Raw genomic sequence first — 20,839 nt, 5'->3', positions numbered from 1 at the left:
CCATAGGTTGGCTGCGACTTTAAGGCACTTTACACACTTTTTAATGTGCATCTAAAGAGCGGCAAACCCAAGGCAAAACCTCCCATGCATAAATGACCATAAAGAATAGGCGGCTTCTGGTCGCATTTTGTGCAGTGCTATTGTATTGCAGGACTTTAAGGCCATTTATGCATGGAAGGTTTTGCCTTGAATTTTCCTCTCTATAGGTAAATATTTTTTCCCACCTGAATTCTCAAAACTCTGCATGGGGGCTTATTTTTGAGTTTTAAGAATTTGGATGGGTGGAAATGTGCATCTAGAGAGCGGCAAATGCAAGGCAAAACCCCCCATGCATAAATGGCCTTTGATTCAGAGGGTTGCCATGAGTCGGAAGGGACTTGATAGCATTTAACACACACATTGGCTATTTATGCGTGGGAGGTTTTGCCTTGGATTTGCCTCTCTCTAAATGCACATTTTCCCTATCCAAATTCTCAAAACTTAAAAATAAGCCCCCATGCAGAATTTTCGGAATTCAGATGGGGAAAATGTGTATTTAGAGAGCAGCAAAACCTCTCATACATAAATGGCCATTGTATTAGGTGCTGTGGAACACAGGCAGGATAATGCTGCTGCAGTCACCTTGTTTTGGGCTTCCTAGAGGCATCTGGTTGGCCGCTGTGAGAACAGACTGCTGGACTTGATGGGCCTTGATCTGATCCAGCATAGCCTTTCTTATGCTTTTATGCTAGTAAAGGGGGTGGTGGGGAAAAGAGTTAGAGAAAGCAAATATGCGCACACTGATCCCCCCCCCCCATTAAGCCATGGAATAAACCAAGAAGCTCCTTTTAATGCATATATTTCAGAAGGTTTTCTGATCACCACGGACAGCTTTCTGTTCTTAATTTCACAAGATCTACAAGTGGGGAGGAACCACGGAGAAAGAATGATTACCAGCCCAGGCTCATAATGCAGTAGGGCTGAGCTCTGGGGTGCGTCTGGCACCGTATCCCGGCCGGCTGAGCTCTGGAGCTCAGCTGCTTATCTAGGCCAGAAGTTGGTCGAGTGGTAAGATGCAGTGGGGCGAAAGTGGCTTTTTCACCTTTCCTCCATGCTGCGTGGAAATGAACACATGAAGCTGCCTTATACTGAATCAGACCCTGGGTTCCTCAAAGTCAGTATTGTCTACTCTGACTGGTAGCAGCTCTCCAGGGTCTCAGGTAGAGGTCTTTCACATCACCTACTTGCCTAGTCCCTTTAACTGGAGATGCCAGGGATTGAACCTGGGACCTTCTGCACGCCAAGCAGATGCTCTGCCACTGAGCCATGGCCCCTCCCCAAATGGGGGGTTGGGGGTGGGAGAGAGAACTTTATGGCATACATCTCCCAACCCTCATTTCACTTCCCCCCATTTTCTAATAATAGGGTACTTACACATTTTGAGGGGCTGTCCACCTTCAAAGTTCAACGAGTCCTTGGTTTGATCAGATGAATCATTTTTTCCTCTGATCGGATGAATCATTTTTCCTCTGATCCGTAATAATCCCCTGGCAGACTTTTTAAAAAGCTAAACAATGGACAGAGCCCCCATAATATAGTCAAATCAGCGGAAGGAGAGAGCAAGGAAATAGGGTCCCTGTGCCCAACCCTCATAGCTTCCTCAAGCATTTTATTGGAAGTTTCAATAGGTCAATGTCCTTCCTTCAGTGTTTAAGAATTTTCTTCTTTAATTGGTGCTAAACTGCCCTTAAGGCTCCATGGCTCCTGGAGGGCAATGATCATATTTAGGACTCATGAGGGAGGGGGAGGGAGATTCTTGCGATTTTGCTTCTGTTGAAGCCTGGGAGCTGTCAATCACACATCAAAATGACCTCACTACTTGATCAAATAATAATTCTGTTTTGTCATTTTGCTTTATTATTCTGACACACTGCCAAGAGTAGAACATCTAATTATCCACGAAGTGTGTTGTTTCAGATAGAATATGTGGTTATATAGATATTTTCTCACACAATTTGGGAAAGCTAGGAACATTTTTTTGGCAAAAGAAGCAGCTGACTTTTTTTGCTAATGTTTCTTGTCATATTTATGCTTTTTAAATCACATGCTGGCAATTATGATTTATTCATACCAGAAAGAAATGAATGTAAAATAGCTTTTATTAAAAATTTCAAACGTTTTTCATAATTACTTATTTTCTTGGCCTACAGTTATCCCATATACCAGCTCGGTAATCCTCAAATAAGGGTTTTCCGGACCAATTATTTCTTGACATTGGTGAGGCCTGGTATTCCTCAGCCAGAAGACACAGTACAATTCCGCATCCCCATGGAGTAAGTACAGACAGTGGAAGGAACTATCTATTTATCAGATTAAAATTTGTAAGATAATATCCAATTCCATAGACCATCACAACAGGCCAGCAAGTTGGGCCTTATCTCAAATTGTGTAAGGCTTAGGGAATGGTGAAAAAAAGGGTGGTGGTTCTTGTAGGTTATCCGGGCTGTGTGACCGTGGTCTTGGTATTTTCAGCTCAAACCCAACCCCTTTCTGGCTATATATTACTCTTCCTACACACTTGACACTGAGACACTGTCCTTCAGTGTTACTCCTCTGAAGATGCCTGACACAGCTGCTGGCAAAACGTCAGAAAAGAAAATACCAAGACCACGGTCACACAGCCCGGATAACCTACAAGAACCAATGAACTCTGACCGTGAAAGCCTTCGACAAAGAGTTGTGGGCTTTTGTACTGTTCTTGGAGTGCCCATCTAATGGTGGATTAGAACAGCATGTTTAAAATGAATGTCCTTCAATGCTTTTTTGATCAGTGTGACTTTTCTGTGGAAGGCTGTGCTTCAAATGAGAGCCAGCATGGTGTAGTGGTTAAGAGGGGTGGTTTGGAGCGGTGGAGTGTGATCTGGAGAACCGGGTTTGATTCCCCACTGCTCCACATGAGCAGCGGAGGCTAATTGGGTGAACTGGATTTGTTTCCCCACTCCTATACAGGAAGCCAGCTGGGTGACCTTGGGCTAGTCATGCTCTCAGCCTCACCTACCTCACATGGTGTCTGTTGTGGGGAGGGGAAGGGGTGATTGTAAGCTGGTTTGAGTCTCCCTTCAGTGGTAGAGAAAAACAAAAACCCAAAAAAATACATCATAGTGTATTCTGAAATCAAGTCCTGGCAGACGTCTGGAGATCAGTGCAGTAATTGCTGATTGAATTCCTGTTACATGTTGTCATTGGAATGGTTCCTATGGGACATCCGAATACCTTGAAACACCTGGAGGGAAATTCCCTATTCCGTGAAGGCGTAACTTTTAGAGAACATTGGAAAAGAGACTGCTTTGAAAGTTTTTTGGGGGGAATGAGTGAAATGCATTTAAGATAAGATTCTGCTAACTCCAAGTGAGGAGCCCCGTGGCACAGAGTGGTAAGCTGCAGTATTGCAGTCCAAAGCTCTGCTCATGACCTGAGTTCGATCCTGATGGAAGTCAGGTTCAGGTAGCCGGCTCAAGGTTGACTCAGCCTTCCATCCTTCCGAGGCCGGTCAGATGAGTACCCAGCTTGCTGGGGGTAAAGGGAAGATGACTGGGGAAGGCACTGGCAAACCACCCTATAAACAAAGTCTGCCTAGAAAATGTCGGGATGTGACATCACCCCATGGGTCAAGAATGACCCGGTGCTCGTACAGGGGACCTTTACCTTTTACAACTTCAAGTGAGTTCTAAGAATCATACACTATGGAGGTGTTTAAGTAGAACAGACTACAGCATGAGATGATAATTTCTGCATAGACACACAATACTCAGATCTAGGGTACATTTTTAGTGTATTCATGAGAGGAAAATACAGGGCCGCCTTTGCTTGTGAGTTGCTGCTTACCTTCCGCTGGTAACAGTGATCTAGAAGCCAATGGTAATCTGACTCCCCTGCCTCCTTTACCTGGCCTCCTGTGACCAACCTTTTCACCTTTCCTTTAAAAAGGACTGTGGCACAGAGAGTCTGCTATAGGGAAACAAGCATCAGTCTTGCTGCAGGATAAAAAAGCTAGAAGGAAACCCAAGGGGGGGAGGAGCAGAGACTACAAAAGACCTGGAGTTCTTGTCAGTAGCAGAGCCTCCGAGCACAGTGGTCGCATCTAAGGCCAAAGATAATTCTGCTGAGGCACTTTAATGTACAGCATGGCTTGACAAATCTGATGTCGCCATGGCACATAGACGTTTGTTCGCGGCACCTAGCATTTTCAACAGTGATTTTATTGTAGGATTCCTTGACAGCCTGCAGTAGAAGTACAAAGCCTTTCACATCGGCATGTTTTATTGTATGACAGAAGTGGATGTGTATGAAGTCAATCCATTTCTTAACCAGTTGCTTTCTATACTGGTTCCAGTACTCAATTAAATGGATCTTTTCAAAGCAATAATGAAATTATGAGAATTTGGGCAGAATTTAGCTTGCCCCGTATTATTTATATGTTATGAAAATAAATAAATAAATAACATATTTTAATTGAAATATGGGAATGTGAAAAGTTTAGGATTAGGTTTGTGGTAGTAATAAACAGAAATGTGAAGCACCAGAAAAGAATTGAAGGAAAGAGGGACGGTCCCACTTTTTTCCCCAAGACATTTTTTTGTTTTCATTTTTCTGATGGAAGAAAAATTCATTTTTCTGTCGGCATATAAAAACCAACTCTTCTCCTTAATTCCAAGCAGCCCAATCCTAAAGGGGGGTAGTTAGTTGACGGCTGGGGAGAGGATTCTGGGAGGCTTCCCGGGCCGTAAATAAAAATTAAAAAATGAACTAAAAAAACAATAACCCTGTGAAACTCTCCCATTGAGTTTCATGGGGCTACGCCAGCTATTTTGCAGATGTAACTTGACGCCTGCAAAATGGCGTTCCTGGGGCGAAAGGGCTTTGGAAGCTGCTAGTTTTACCATCATATGATTAGCATAATGAAGGACAGAGTCAGCTTCTAAATAATAAGCATTTATTTTAAAAACAAGCGGGGAACAACAACAAAACATTTCCTGAATGTTAAAGACTTTGGCAAGCATGCTGACGCAATTGCTTAAAAACAGTCCACCATTTCGCCAGTTTATTGGACTTAGCAGAGGGTCAGTTTCACGAATATTTAGGAAATCAAGATCCTAGTTGGTATGCTTGTATCAAGGTAGCAAGTCTTATAAAGGGACAGTTAAACTTAGTTAAAAGGGAAGAACCTTACCTTTCTGTTCTTGTGACTAGGCAAAAGATGACAGGGATGGGAGGCTGCGATGCCACATGAATCTGTCCCAGGGCTGATACATAACTTTCAAAGCAAAACAGATGTCCCATGGCATCTTAAAGACTGACAACATTTGTTTCAGCAGTAGCTTTCAGGAGTCATCTTTGTGAGTCCTGGATAGTGACAGATATTCAAAGCTGCAAACCTGTGCACCGTTATACAGCAGTAAGCCCCCACAGGATGTGGGACTTACTGAGTAAACATACACATAATCCGACTGGTCCTGTCTTCCAATTTGTTGCTGAGCAAATTGCCCTTAGCGCCTTTGAGGCAAACCCCATCAGGGCAAGATGAGAAATTGGCGGTGCTTTGCTGCTTTCGCAAAAAAGCTGTAAAACTACCAGGAGCCAAATTGTGGTTATAGGTATTTCAACCATTCCCCCCCCCCCATCCCTCCAAAATCATTTAAAGGCCTTTTTTTCTCGGGCGTCCAAATTTCCAGAAAATGTATATCTCTATCAGGGGCCTTTATTATATTTGTAAAATAGTTCTGACCAAATGAAAATGTATTTCCTGCGAAATGTTTATTAGAATATACCTGTTGAATCTTTTTTTTTTGTTTTGTTTGGGGGGGGGGAGTTGAAGTGTTGACAGTATTTTTTTTCTGAGTCTGATCTTCTTTCTAAATGTGTGGCACAGGATGACTCGACTGGAATTAAAAGATTACCTTGAAAGCATCTACAAAGTGCCAGTGGCTACTGTAAGAACTAGGATACAGCAGGGTGAGTCTGAATTCTGAGATGCTTTCTAATCAGAATACCTTTCGAGAGGCAGTTGCTTGGTACAAAATGGAAGGAGTTGTATCTGTACAGAACAGAGGGGGAAATGACCCAACCTCGAAAAAGTTAGGTACCCAAATGGTTGGGTGAAATAAAATCCAATTAAACAATGAGATATATTTATTACAAAGTGCACATGCATATATATATATGTATGTACCGTATATACTCGTGTATAAGCCGAGTTTTTCAGCCCCCCAAAAAGGCTGAAAAATCCCAACTCGGCTTATACACGGGTCAATACGGTAATTGGGCGGTTTCTCCTTCGGAGCCGCCTGAATCGCGCTCCCGCCGGCCAGCTGATTAGCGTGTGTGTGTGTGTGTGTGTGTGTGTGTGTGTGTGTGTGTGTGTGTGTATATATATATATATATATATATATATATATATACACACACATACATACATACACACACACATCTATGTATGTATATATATATATATATATATATGTGTGTGTGTATATATATATATATGGCAGCAAATACAGGGTTGATGATCTAAAACCACATTTCAAACGCGACTTGGCCCCCAGCCCTTCTTCAGTGGTCTAGTCACAACTTATTACGCAAACATACACATAAATTAAACAAATAGAATGATTAGAATTTTGAATCAGCCCGGCTATGTAATTTAAAATGTATGCCAAATGGACTTTGTGCCTATGAAATTAGATTGTTACTAAAGTATGTTTAGACTTGTACAAGCACACGTCCGAGGAATGCAGCCTTAATATTCCCTTCTGCAACGGGCTGACATTACATTCAAAGGATGCATATCAGTATCAACCGAACAGACGGTCTGTTAAATAAAATTTAAATACAATTTGCTAAGGATGGGTTCGCGCATTGTTACGGATATGGTCAGAAATATAAGGAAATAGTTGCTGGACTTGACAAAAAAGAACAGAGAGGATGTTGTGGCACACATAAACAGAACAAACCTAGACTCTCAGGGGAGCATGCAAAGAAGAGACATTAGAGACCCAGAATACAATAGCCTTGAAGAGCAGTAAGAAAAAGGCAGAGTGGCAACAATTATATGGCCTGTAGATGAGAAGCCATCTAACTCATTATCGATAGATCCAATCTGTTGAGGGTCAGATGCAGAAGTGTTTGAGAATGACAAGAATGTCCACCTTCACAGAAGTGAAGATACGATTAAAGGATGGGAGCATTGGTTGAGGGGCAAAGGATATTCATATGTATGAGCCACTTGTAATCATAATTTTTAAGTAGAATTTGTTAAGATAAAAAAGTAGCAAGAATGAACTAACATTTTTATATATTCTAAGAAGTTATTTTAAGAATAGATAACTTCACATGGGGTTTGAAGTTATAAAAGCAGTTAGCCAGGAATGTGCAAGTGAGAAATATCTATTGTTAGGAGAAGATTTTAAAATCCTATAAATGTGGGAAGTTGCATTGATTGAGAGCTACCTTCTTCTCAGAAGGGGCTCCTTGCCTGTGACATGCTTACTTTTGGGGTAAGAAATTTTGATGGACTCAAGTAATTGCTCTCCCTTAATTATCTATGTAACAATGATGGATGGTATAATGCTTTGTGGATTTAGTCTATGTTAAGAACACAATAGTTGTACTTTAATAAGAAGCTTAGAATGGAAGCAGAGACTGTAATAGTATTTACTTATGTGTTATACGCAGAAGACACCTGTAGCGCTACTGAGCTATACCTCTGGCTAGGAGTTATATGATCTGGTATAGGAAAGCTAACTAGATGCCTAGGGTTTCTTAAGTACATGCCTATCCGTGCAATCTTGAAGGAGGGGTGGAGACGCTCAGGAGCCAGCATGATCCCACCGCTGGCGCCCGTGCCACTTGTGCTATTCAAGTGCCATGGACTCTGGCACAAGGTGACTTACACCGGCTGCGGGGAGCAACGCAGCAGTGCAAGCCTCGTGCGCCGGTGCTGCCTCCCCGGTGATAACATAAAAAAAGAATTTTAATTTAGATGTTCATAACAATTAAGCATAGTTGAAGAGTACAGCTAGAAGTCAAGACATTAGCAATAGTATATCTGAATAATTTTGATACCATGCAGTATTACAAGATGATAGTTTGGGGTGTCACAGAATTATACGACGGGCATGGATGTAACATGTAAAAATACCCTACTTGTTTCCCTTTCTTTCCTTCTATTCCCTTTATTGATTTTTTTTAAAGGTGACTTACGCTGGCTCTGGGGAGCGATGCAGCAGCGCAAACCTCGTGCGCATGTGCTGCCTCCCCAGCAGTGCTTTTCTGGCATGAGTGCTCGCGCCAGGATCCAGGGGGGTGATCCCGGGGATTTCCTGGGGCGGAGCTGTCTAAAGCCCTTTTGCCCGGGAATGTGCAGGTGTCGAGGTATGCTTGCAAAATAGCTGGCGTAGCCCCGTGAAACTCAATGGAGGAGTTCTCATGGGGATTTTTAAAGTGGGGTTTTTAATTTTATTTATGGAAAACCTCTCAGGAGGTGATAGAGCTGTGCCTTCCCTGGCCGTTGCCGAACTACTCCCCCCTCCTCAGGAATGTGCTGTTCATCTGAATCAGGCCTGACCAGAGTCATCCAGAACAGCATGTTTCTGTGTGTTCAGTAAACTAACTATAAGTAAAAGTTTTATCTTTATAGTACAATTCTTGTATGTACAAGTAATTTACAGAATGTTTATACCTGCATTGATATAACTGGTTGGTGCAATCAAATACGCAGTTGAATGTAGGAAAACAGGAGTAAAATTAAAACGTGATTAACACACCAGTTGTAATTATCCTTACTCCAAGAGAAAGGTGTTGGCCGTACATCCAATTGGGGGGGGGGTTGTAATTGTAGGACCATGTCTACGTAACATGCAAATATTTCTTCTGTAATGGCAAAACTAACTTCCCCCACATGAAAACTAATAGAAAAATCATGTGTAAGTCTACATATCTATGAAAGATGATATACTGAAAAGAGGAAATCATTTGCTCATAGGAAAACATTGTTTTCTTCACAGGTTCCATGAAGCAGAGGGACCACAAAAACAGACGTATCAAGAAGCCCGATTTCAAGGTTGCATATGTACAGTTGGTGAGTACGTGTATTTGTTTGAAGCTGGGAATGGAAGGGTATTGCAGTGGATATTTATTTAACTAGTGATAGTCATTTTGCCAGGAATGGGGCTTCCTTGCCACATGGTATCGTGGGGAAGCCACCATGTAGATTTGTAGAGCCATTTTCGTGTGGTGTTTTGCTGCCACTGAGATAACAGGACACAAGCATTTTCAGTTACAGTATGTGCTAAAGCGATCAGCCAGCTGCCAGTACTTCTTTGAGTGTGTGGTTTTATGTGGGGAGATGCCTATCTGCCTTCTCCGTATTAGCATATTCATTCCATAGTATAAGGGCTCACCGGGAAGTGTTCTGGAACTATGTAATCATTTGTTCTCAAGATTTGTACCCTTTTTAAAAAGAACTGTAGTTCAATCCCCATAAAACCAGCAATAATAATAAAAAAAGACCTATATTCAGGTACAGTAAAAAGTTAACATTTGGGCACTAAATCTGTACAAAACAATGATACGTGGAAGTAAAGTAGTGGCAGTCAGTGTCTAAAATAGAAATAACTGACATACTGATTTATTTTATTTATTAAAACTGGGAAATTTTCTTACTCATTGGGCGAAAACGCATGGTCTCTTTAACCTCCTTTATTACCTGTTTCAGCCAGGATTCAGCCAGGATTGAACGCACGTTCGGCAAAACGCATGCGTTTGATCCTGGCTGAATCCTGGCTGAAACGGAATAAAGGAGGCTAAAGCGTCCATGCGTTTTCGCCCATTCTTAACTGGTTTGTTCTTCTCTGCTTTGTTTCTTGGTGGCTTCTTAACAGTTTTATTGTAATAAGCAACACATAACGTTTGGTTGCTCTAAACCTGGAAGCCTTTGGATCAATAACTACATTATTAAAAACACTGCTTCTGCTTAAAAATGAATCAGTTGCTAATCTTGTGATGTTCCTATTATTTTATCTAGCTGAATTATCTGTAATTCAGCATTACATAAAATTATGCTCATGAATGATGTGGGAAGAAAAATGCCGCTTGAACTTGTTTTGCATAACAAGGGGTACTGTGCTGGTTTCAGAAGTGATTGTCTACCACCTTTAAGGATGGCAAAGATCTATAAGACAGGTACCAGCAGATGTTGGTTCTGTAATGAAGACAATGCAGATTTTTTTTTCATATGTGGTGGTGTTGCAAAAGGGCAATCTTTTGGGAACAGGTTGTAAAAATTATGCCAATTGGGTTGAGGAAACAAATTCCATTTAAGCCAGAAACCTTATTGTTGAACTATCTTCCCGAAATACCGAGAGACCAACGGATAGTAGCATTACATATGTTAACTGCAGCTAGAATGGTCTTTGCTAGGCAGTGGAACCAGAAAACCTCCCCTAAGATTCATGATTGGCTGTCAAAAATAAAAGAGATGTATATTTTAGTGAAGCTAACCGCTTACCAAAAAAATAATGATATTAATAGTGTAGACCTGTTATGGACAAGAACCATTCAAAGAATGGAAATGTCTATTTTATAATAAGATATAGTTTTGGTTAAGTGAGAAGGGGCTACGGATGCAGGGTCTTTTTGGTACCGCATAGTTATTCCAGTGTGAAATAGACAAGAAAGAACTCCTGAACATAGGAACATGAGACAAGCCATGCTGGATCAGACGAAGGCCCATCAAGTCCAGCAGTCTGTTCACACAGTGGCCAACCAGGTGCCGCTGAATTAGGCAGATGTTTATTTTATTAGATTTCTACCTCGCTCTCTTCCCGGCCAAAGCCGGGCTCAGAGCGGCTAACAGCCATTGGAGAAAATCCAACGTCACAGCGTAAAAATTCGATACGATGTAGATTAAAATCAATAAAACTGAAATCAATAAGACCTGTTAAAACAAGTTGGCACACATTAATAACAAACTGGAGCCATAGTGAGCCGGGGGAAATCAGTCAGGGCCCCACCAAGGAATCACTCAAATGGAATAGAAGTCAAAAAGCCGAAATAGTGGTGGGCAGGGAGGCCAGCTTTGATATTATCTCAATTTCCCCTTGCTTTTACCTCGGTCCAGCCTCTGATTCACCCTTTGAAAACAAACCTAAGGCTCCAACAAATATGTTTGTCCCTTCCAAGTAATACTGTGAGGGAACTCTTGCTTTGGACGGCGTTTGTGGTAGCCCCCTTGAAGAGTCAGTAGGTGGCAGCATTATTCTTTCTTGTACTGTTTTCTTCACTCGCTGGCTTCCTTTACCTATCCGAGAGAAATTGTTTTGACTTGAAAGTAGGAGTGACATTTCCCTACTCTGGAAGTCATCAGCTTCCATTTTCCAGGCCAACTTATGCAATCTAATATACACACATTAATCATTGTATTCCAGTGCTGGAAGATGAAAAGGCTGATGTTAGACATCGTATAACAGAGCTTTGTGGGTGAGAATAGAGAGCTGACTTGTATGCATAAGGACCATATTGTCTTCCCCCCCTGCATACCTTTCTTCTCTCCAGCCCAGACTTGGCAGATGAGGTTTTCAGTGCAGGTGGTATTTGTCTCCCTTTGCAGTGACCTCAGTTGTGGTCAATATCACCTTCCATAGTTTCAGGCTGTTCTCAGTGTGCTCTCTCTTCCCCCCCCCCCGAGAGAGAAAACATATTGTAAAATTACTTACCGTACAGAACTACCGCCTGCCCTTTATGCCTCACAAGCTAGAACTGAGTTATTTATCCGCAGGAAAGTAACTCTGGTGCTTTCAGAACCCCCTCTGCTCTCTGCCCTGGAAATTTTCACTTGTCAGCGGTCCCCTCTGAAGGAGCCGCAGATGCACTTACCACTTGGGCTGTTGCCAGATCTCTTGAACGGGGTGGGCAGACGGCAAGATTACTCAGTGGCTAGTATCATGCGATGGGTGGGGGTAATTCCTCACATCTCGTAGCTCTCCTGCCCCTACACATCTTTCTTCTGGCATGTATATTCTGTGAATTCCAGGCAGTATTCAACATGCCTGCTGTGTGTGGAATCTATTTTTTTTAATTGATTCATTTATACCCTGCCTTTCTGCCCAGTGGGGACCCAAAAGTGGGTTACATCATTCTCCTCTCCTTCATAGAATCATAGAGTTGAAAGGGACCACCAGGGTCATCTAGTCCAACCCCCTGCACAATGCAGGAAATTCGCAACTACCTCCCCCCCCAACACCCCCAGTGACCCCTATTCCATGCCCAGAAGACCCCTACTCCTCTTCTTCATTTTATCCTCACAACAACCCTGAGAGGTAGGCTAGGCTGCAAGTCTGTCACTAGCCCCAGGTCACCCAGCGAGTTTCTATGGCGGAGTGGGGGGATTCGAACCAGGGTCTCCCAGATCCTAGTTAGACACTCTAATCGCTGTACCGTGCTTGTTCTCTATGCTTCCTGGAGATTTATGTGCTTCCTGATTTTGCAGCTTGCCTCCTCTGTTGGAGGTAGTCATGGCTGAGCAAATTGCTGTACTGTATTTGGTCACGTGAACCATTGATTTCTCTTTCTCTGAGCTGGTTCCTGGCATGCACTTGAGCCCCTGGGAGAAGCATATAAATCTTTGTCCACATTGAGGTAATTGTACCTGTGCGGTGTTCCTTACGTGCAACCCGGAAAACAAACCTGTTTTTATGCGACGCGTATACTCTTGCAGTCGGTAGACGTAAGCATCGATGGCAGTGTCTGGCCTCTTATTTGTATTTTAATTGGACTTTCTGTAAGCAGGCTTAAAATGAAAAGCAGATCCAGCTGTGTTAGCACTCTCTGAAGTATTGTTTCAACTTCAGCAGTATTTGAGAACAACCCAGAGTAATCTTTTTAATGCTAATTTTTCACATCTGTAACGTGACATCCGTTCATCGTTCTGAAAAAGTAAGTGCTACAGGCCATGGCAGTGCTTTGGGGGCTTTTAAAGAGTTGGCCGCTCCTTGTGCATGACCTTGACCTCGATAATCATAAATAAGGCTAAGATACAGGATGGCCACTCAAATGAATTCGCTAGGTTGCTAAACTGAACTGACTTTTATCATTGCTGGACTGAGACTATGTAGTAGCAGCTCAAGTCTTCCTTTTTAACTGTTGGCATTCCAACTAGCCCATCTAGCCCCAATTCTGGAGGACAGCAGTCAACTTCTCCGCTTTTCGAATAAACAAAAGGGCTTTCCTTTGTTTGCACGTTCAGCATATTTAGAGTGAGAGTTTAACACACGATTCCTGCACAGAATCTTTATCTTGCATTGTTAAACAAGTGAGAGGACAGATCTCAACTTCAACCAGGACGCTAAGTGCTGCTCTGTGGGTCATCAGTGAAGAAAGTTTAGCACAGTAACAATGGGTTGTATCCAACGACTCCGCTCGGTTGATAACAGAGGTTTTTTTTTTATAGTTGTCAGTACCTCAGGGCAGGGGTGGTGGTTGATGATCTCTTTTTGTCTCAGTTTGAACTTCCAGATGCAGTGGACAAGAATACCAGGCAACAGCTTCACTTAGTGAGAAGGCTTAGACTCTCCCCCCCGCCCGTTCAGACCTAGTACTCATCTTTCATAACTTTGAAGCTAGATTATAGTAAAGTGATACCAGGCCTTTGGAAGGTTTTGTTGGCATGGAACACAGCTGCCCTCCTCTCGAAAAGTAAACACATGAAGCTGCCTTCTACTGAATCAGACCCTTGGTCCATCAATGTCAGTATTGTCTTCTCAGACCAGCAGCCGCTTTCCAGGCCTCAGGCAAGGGTCTTTCACATCACCTACTTGCCTGGTCCCTTTAACTAGAGATGCCGGGGATTGAACCTGGGACCTTCTGTGTGCCAAGCGGATGCTCTACCACTGAGCCACAGTCCCTCCCCTAATTGCAAGTCTATGAGACCACATTAAACCTGAACTTGCCTGGTCAAGAGCATGTTATGTAGGGTGTGAGTCCTAATGTGTGTGTGTGTGTGTGTAAAGTGCTGTCAAGTTGCAGCGACTTATGGTGACCCCTTTTGGGGTTTTCATGGCAAGAGACTAACAGAGGTGGTTTGCCAGTGCCTTCCTGTGCACAGCAACCCTGGTATTCCTTGGTGGTCTCCCATCCAAATACTAACCAGGGCTGACCCTGCTTAGCTTCTGAGATCTGACGGGATCAGGCTAGCCTGGGCCATCCAGGTCAGGGCGTGAGTCCGAATACCCTAACTGAAATTAGTAGCAATGCCTGTGTCTATTACTTAGAGACAGCTTTCATTTGTGAACCTTTAAAAAACAAAACAAAGAGTTCTAAATATGGCAGTCATTCAGATCTGGCTTGCATTGCATAAAAAGCCTCCACAACCTTCAATGCCTAGAAGTACAAGATCCTCTTATAGCTCTTTATGTCTAATTATCCCTTTGGGTATAGTTAAAAGTTACAAAATGGTGAAGATGCATACTTTTGATGAGCAGCTACCGAACATGCAGTGTGACTATTTTTCATAAAGCTTTCATCACTTCAGAATTTGACCGGTGCAAAATTACTGCACAGTATTGTTGTTGAGGATTTATAAGGCTCTCCGTTCGGAAAGTGCAATGTAATGCCTTGGCCGTTTCAAATCTTATCTGGCTGCCAGCCAAGATCAGCATTTCTCGGCAAAACAAGAGGTGGAAAGAGCCAACTTGTCTGCAGTGATTTAAAAAAAAATATATTAAAAGGTTCCAAATTGACTTTTGCTCGATATTTGATTTTTGACCAGCCTTGAAATGAGAACCGGGAACACCCTCATAAAGAGCTGAGAGGGTACTTCTCTAAAAAGCTAAAACTGCAATACCATGCAAGGCCAGTGGCCAGAGCCCCAATTTTGAGTGTGTATCTGTTGCTGAAGGAGCCCCGTGGCACAGAGTGTTAAACTGCAGTACTGCAGTCAAAAGCTCTGCTCACGACCTGAGTTCGATCCCGACGGAAGTTGGTTCCAGGTAGCCGGCTCAAGGTTGACTCAGCCTTCCATCCTTCCGAGGTCGGTCAGATGAGGACCCAGCTTGCTGGGGGTAAAGGGCAGATGACCAGGGAAGGAACTGGCAAACCACCCCATAAACAAAGTCTGCCTAGGAAACATCGGGATGTGACGTCACCCCATGGGTCAGGAATAACCCGGTGCTTGCACAGGGGACCTTTACCTTTTTTTACTTACCTGATGCTGGGGACTTGGGACAGAATAGAGATTCTCTTGGTATACCACTCACCCCACTGGCCAACAGTATCCCTGTCTGAGCTGTCAGAGGCAATCTTGGACTTGGCATTGAGGTTTGTTGTCCTTGGGGACTTCATTGCTCATGCCAAGGCTGCCCAAACAGGAGCAGCTCAGGACTTCATGGCTAACATGACAACAGTGGGGCTGTCCCAGAACATTCTGGCACCTATGTATACAGCAGGTCATACCTTGACCTTGAGAACCAGCATGGTGTAGTGGTTAAGAGCGTTGGTGTGGAGCAGTGGACTCTAATCTGGAGAACCGGGTTTGATTCCCTACTCCTCCACATGACCGGCGGATGCTAATCTGGTGAACCGGGTTGGTTTCCCCACTGCTCCACATGAAGCCAGCTGGGTCACCTTGGGCTAGTCACAGCTGTCTTAGAGCTCTCTCAGACCCCCCCTACCTCACAGGGTGTCTGTTGTGGGGAGAGGAGGTTGTTTTCCCCTTGAAGGAACAGGTTTGTAGCTTGGGGATGCTATTAGATCCTGGCCTACAGTAGGAGGCTCAGGTCTCCTCTATGGCATGTAATGCATCTTATTGGCTCTGGTTGGTTCACCAGCTACAGCCGTTCCTCAAAATGCGTTATCTGGCCGCAGGGATCCAAGCTCTGATCACATCCAAGTTAGATTGCTACAACATGTTCTGTGTGGGGCTGCCTTGAAGATGGTGTGGAAACTTAAGTTGGATCAAAATGTCATTGTCACCCTACTGTCAGGGGTTGGTTACAAGGATTGTATCGTCCCTATGCTGAAAGATCTGCACCGGCTACTCATCTGTTTCCAGACACAATTCAGAGTGCTGTTTCTTACCTTTAAGGCCCTAGATGGCTTGGGGCCAGGGCACCTGAAGGACCTTCTCCTCCCATACTATCCAGCCCTCCAGATAAGATCTACCTCTCAGACGCTCTGTGCCCCTACCTTCAGAGGTGAGGCAAGCTGTGACTAGAGACATGGAGTTTTCTGCCTTTGGAATGCCCTCCCATATGAGACTAACCTGGTGCCTACGCCGCTTTATTTTTACGCATCTTTTTATCCAGGCTTTTAATTAGGGGTTTTGCCTTACCTAATGGTCTGCTCTGTTTTATGGTTTTTATGCTGCTTATATCCGATGGTTTGTTTTTTCATACTGTAGTTTTTAATTGTAATCACCCCTTGAGCCCGACTCTGAAAAAGTAGCATTGAAATGTTCCAAGTAAATAAATAATGCGCTCTGGAGCAATCACATGGCGTCACTGTCGACCGCGACCTGTGCCAAGGATTCAGGCATTTATGTCATTAGCAAAACGCAGGTTAGGTTGCAAAGCAAAATTTGATTTGTTGGATGGCAGCAAAAACGCTCGGGTCTTCAGAGTTTTATATCTTTTGTTTTCTACACCCAGTTCTTTAGGGGTGGGCTGAAGCTGTGAAGGTATTTTGGAAAACAGTTTCAAAATAGCTCCAGACATTATTTTTATAACATCTTTCTTATGCCATGTTATTGTCTGATAGTTTTTATTGTATTCGACTTGAAGCGCATGGAAGGCAGACAGGGTTGATTTTAACGAGGTTGTCAGCGCTGCAAACAATATGGAAAAATAAAAAAAAAGATAATGTCAACGGAATAGAATGCTGTCCGAGAATAATAGGTTTCTGCTGTTAAGTAAAAGCTAAAAGGTCAACGGATGGTTGTTTACCGAATGGGAGACGTTGAGTCTGTGGCGGTGGTCTGCGCTGGCACGGACTTCCTTCATTATGGAAAATGATCGATGTAAATTTAATGCTGCATTTCAGGAATGACATGAATTTCGTAGATCACGTGGGCTTGCATGATACAATTTTGCCCAGTGAATCGTTTCCTCGTTCGGTTATGCAGCAGACAGTGAGGCACTGGATACCCATTGTTGGCGACTCATTGAGCACTCTGTTTATTTTAACCGTTGCGGGAACTAAACCTAGCAAGTACAGAGTTGAAGGGATCACAGAGGTGGGCGTTCGGTGACGCTCTTCAAAGGTAGATCTCCAGCGTGGCATAGTGGTTAAGAGCGGCGGGCTCTAATCTGGAAACTGGGTTTGGTTCCCCTCTCCTCCACATGAGTGGTGGGTTTTAATCCGATGAACTAGATTTGTTTCCCCGCTCCTACACATGAAACCTGCTGGGTGATCTTGGGCTGGTCACAGTTCTCCCGGAACTCTCTCAGCCCCACCTACCTCACAAGGTGTCTGTTGTGGGGAGAGGAAGGGACGGCGATTGCAAGCCGGTCTGAGTCTCCTTTAAAAAAGGTAGAGAAAATCGGGGTATAAAAACCAACTCTTCTTTTTAACAACTGTTTTAAGTAGGAGAAGAGAATTAATTATAGAGTGTTGAAAATGTGCATATACATTTTCCAGCCGCTACCCCCTCTCACACCCCAGAGTCTCTAGTTTGTCTCTGGCCCCCTTCTATCCTTGCAAGCCACTGTGTCATTTCTCTTATCCTTCATGAAACTACTAAATGATGTATAGCAGGGGGAGACACAGGGACTACATGTTCAAGTATATGAGACCAGGGCCCTGTGGGACCTTATGGAGTTCCGTGGGGCCTGCAAATTAGAACTATTCTGCTAGGCTTATGGTTGAGGCTCGCTGTGGTTTCTTTATTAATGCTGGCCTCCCTATCCGACTCCACCTGGCCTGGAAAGTTTCCATTCCATTTGCGGTCACTGCATTTTATTTGAGCTACCACAGGTCCTACTGTGGCCTGATATTGCAAGCCAAGCACCATCGGAATATCTGATGTTATATTTTATTATCTTAGAGGGCCGTTTTAACTAATTGCTTTTACATGGATATGACATTTTATTGTATATCTATTATTTTGTGAGCTGCCCTGAGCCCGGCATCTGCCGAGTAGGGCGGGCTATGTCCAATAAATAAATAAAGTACTGTCTTACAGCAGTCTTACACCGCTGCACATAGTTAATCTGAAGTCCAGTACTCTTAAAGTTTTCCTTGACTCTGTGAGTTCGGCTAAGAAAAAAGAGCGGGCTAAACATTATCAGATATAGGAGCCCCGTGGCGCAGAGTGGGAAGCTGCAGTATTGCAGTCCAAGCTCTGCTCACGACCTGAGTTTGATCCCAATGGAAGTCAGTCGCAGGTAGCCGGCTCAAGGTTGACCCAGCCTTCCATCCTTCCGAGGTTGGGAAAATGAGTACCCAGCTTGCTGGGGGTAAAGGGAAGATGACTGGGGAAGGCACTGGCAAACCACCCCGTAAACATAGTCTGCCTAGTAAATGTCGGGATGTGACATCACCCCATGGGTCAGGAATGACCCGGTGCTTGCACAGGGAACCTTTACCTTTTACCTTTAAACCTTATGAGGCCATCAAGGACTATCTGATGAATATGTGCACTCATACCTGCTGCAATAGAGAAATATATTTTTTTGTAAATATGTTTTCTCTATGTGAAATTATCAGAGTACTTGGGGGCATGATCAGGTTTACCAGATAACTGTGGATTTGCCTGTTGAACCATGTATTCCTTGCACACCAAAGTATTCTGTCATATTTTAGTGGTAGAATTGTCCGCGTGTGCCTGCCTTCTGTGTAGTTCATAACATATGAGAAGTTAGGTTCAGACAGTGCTTGGCAGTCTGTTAGAGGTTGACTGTTGACCAGTTGAACCTTACCATGGCTTGTCTAAAGAGTGCTGCAGCTACTGATAAAATATGTAACCGGACATCTGTTTTGTGTCTTTAGGGTGCGGGACAAACTTTTCAGTTTCCAGATTTGTTTCCTGAGAGACCCAAACCCATCGAGCCGGGCTCTCTTGAGGATATCCAGAAGAAATTCATGGAGGATGAGGCACAGAAGCAGAAAGAGGACCCCAGGCGATCAGGAGTTCCAAGCTGGTTTGGACTTTGATGAACTCGACCTGCTCTTTTTTCATTTGGGTAACTTGGCGGAACTGCCACCCGCACTGGTTTCGTTTTGTGCGTGAACTTAAAGAAGAAAAAGCTGTTGTAAATATCTTGCTGGTACCATTTTCCTGCAAGAGATTGTTTAAAAGAACGGAAGGGAAAAGAACTTTCCGGCTTGTTTTTTTTTTAGTATGGAAAGATGTATCACATGAGCCAGTCGCCTCTTCCTGATGTAAGTAGCTTATTGGAATGTCATTCATTGGAGGATTTGGAAGTAGCATCTATAAGGGGGCTGAGCTAGCCAGCACCTGTAATGCTTCAAAGGCCTATATGAGTCACAGTGACCTGTCAAAGCTAGCAGGCAGAATAACAGTTTGGGCGTTTTGCTTCTTTTGGAATTACACTTTCCCCAGGACAGGACAGAATGGAGGTATGTTCTGAGGATGCTGCTGCACAAATGCATTCTGACACCGTGAAGGAGAGGTTCTAAAGTTTCAACATGTACCTAATCCAATCAGACTAGATTCAATAAACGTGATTGCTTTGCCAAGCCTCTTTCAGTGCAGTTCGTTTGAGTTTATCTGGAGAGATTCTCAAGAATTTATATCTTATTTCCCTTTTTTTTCCCTGGAAGTGAAGATGAGTACCTCTGGAGTGTTGGTCTTTGCCATGAATCTTGTTTGGAGAGTCTCCCGCTCCCCCTTGTTTATACTTGGGCCTGATTTCCATTTTACTCTTGAACATTTGTCAGTTTTCAATCAAGGCAGCACAACATAAGCAGCCATCTTTGCGGAAGCTTAGCTTCAGTGCTGTTGAGGAAATCCTAGATCAGATGTAGTGGTCTGTGGCTGGTTATTCCGGAGGCCTATCCAGCTACTCAATCCACCAGGGTGTTTCAATAAACATAGGTAGTTTTGCAAATTCTGTTTAGTATGTAGCAAAACAAGAGGAAAATGGACTGGTCAAGGCAGCGTGGTATAGTGGTTAAGAGCGGTGGTTCAGAGTGGTGGAGTCTGATCTGGAGAACTGGGTTTGATTCCCCATTCCTTCACATGAGTGGTGGATGCTAATCTGGTGAACTATATTTGTTTCCCCACTCCTACACATGACGCCAGTTGGGTGACCTTGGGCTAGTCATACTCTCTCAGCTCCACCTTCCTCACAAGGTGCCTGTTGTGGGGAGGGGAAGGGAAGAGAAGGTGATTGTAAGCCGGTTTGAGTCTTCCTTAAGAGGCAGAGAAAGTCGGCATATAAAAACCAACTCTTCTTCAAATTAATATCTTCCAGTGTCTTCAGCCCCAGAGCTGCATCCTAACCACCAACCAAATGGCTGGTGCCAGGGTTGACTCAAGCAATGTAATTGATTTAAGCATTGGTGACTCCTGTGAGTTGTATTCACAGCCTACACTAGCCTGTGGAGGATGGGATAGCCACAGTGGTTATATAGCCACAGTCAGGCTACATGGGAGATAAACAGTGAGACAAGCTTGCTTGGGGAGGGGTCATGGCTCAGTGGTAGAGCATCTGTTTGGCATGCAGAAGGTCCCTGGTTCAATCCCTGGCATCTCCAGTTAAAGGGATCAGGCAAGGAGGTGATGTGAAAGACCTCTACCTGAGACCCTGGAGAGCCGCTGCCGGTCTGAGTAGACAATACTGACTTTGAT

General features: G+C 43.7%; 1 protein-coding gene across 1 annotated transcript; it reads left to right on the top strand.

Moving 5' to 3' along the window:
• The first annotated feature begins 2,193 nt into the window (after window positions 1-2,193).
• MRPL23 (mitochondrial ribosomal protein L23) lies at window positions 2,194-19,179 on the top strand. Its single transcript, XM_056852147.1, has 4 exons — window positions 2,194-2,312; window positions 5,909-5,991; window positions 9,042-9,115; window positions 19,015-19,179. Exons 1-4 carry the CDS (start codon window positions 2,308-2,310, stop codon window positions 19,177-19,179), a joined length of 327 nt encoding a protein of 108 aa, XP_056708125.1. The 5' UTR covers window positions 2,194-2,307.
• Window positions 19,180-20,839: the final 1,660 nt, after the last annotated feature.

This window comes from Euleptes europaea, chromosome 6 (genome assembly GCF_029931775.1).
Source record: "Euleptes europaea isolate rEulEur1 chromosome 6, rEulEur1.hap1, whole genome shotgun sequence".
Lineage (NCBI taxonomy): Eukaryota > Metazoa > Chordata > Lepidosauria > Squamata > Sphaerodactylidae > Euleptes > Euleptes europaea.
Note: the sequence above shows the minus strand (reverse complement) of the source record. Positions and strands in the feature narration are given on the sequence as shown.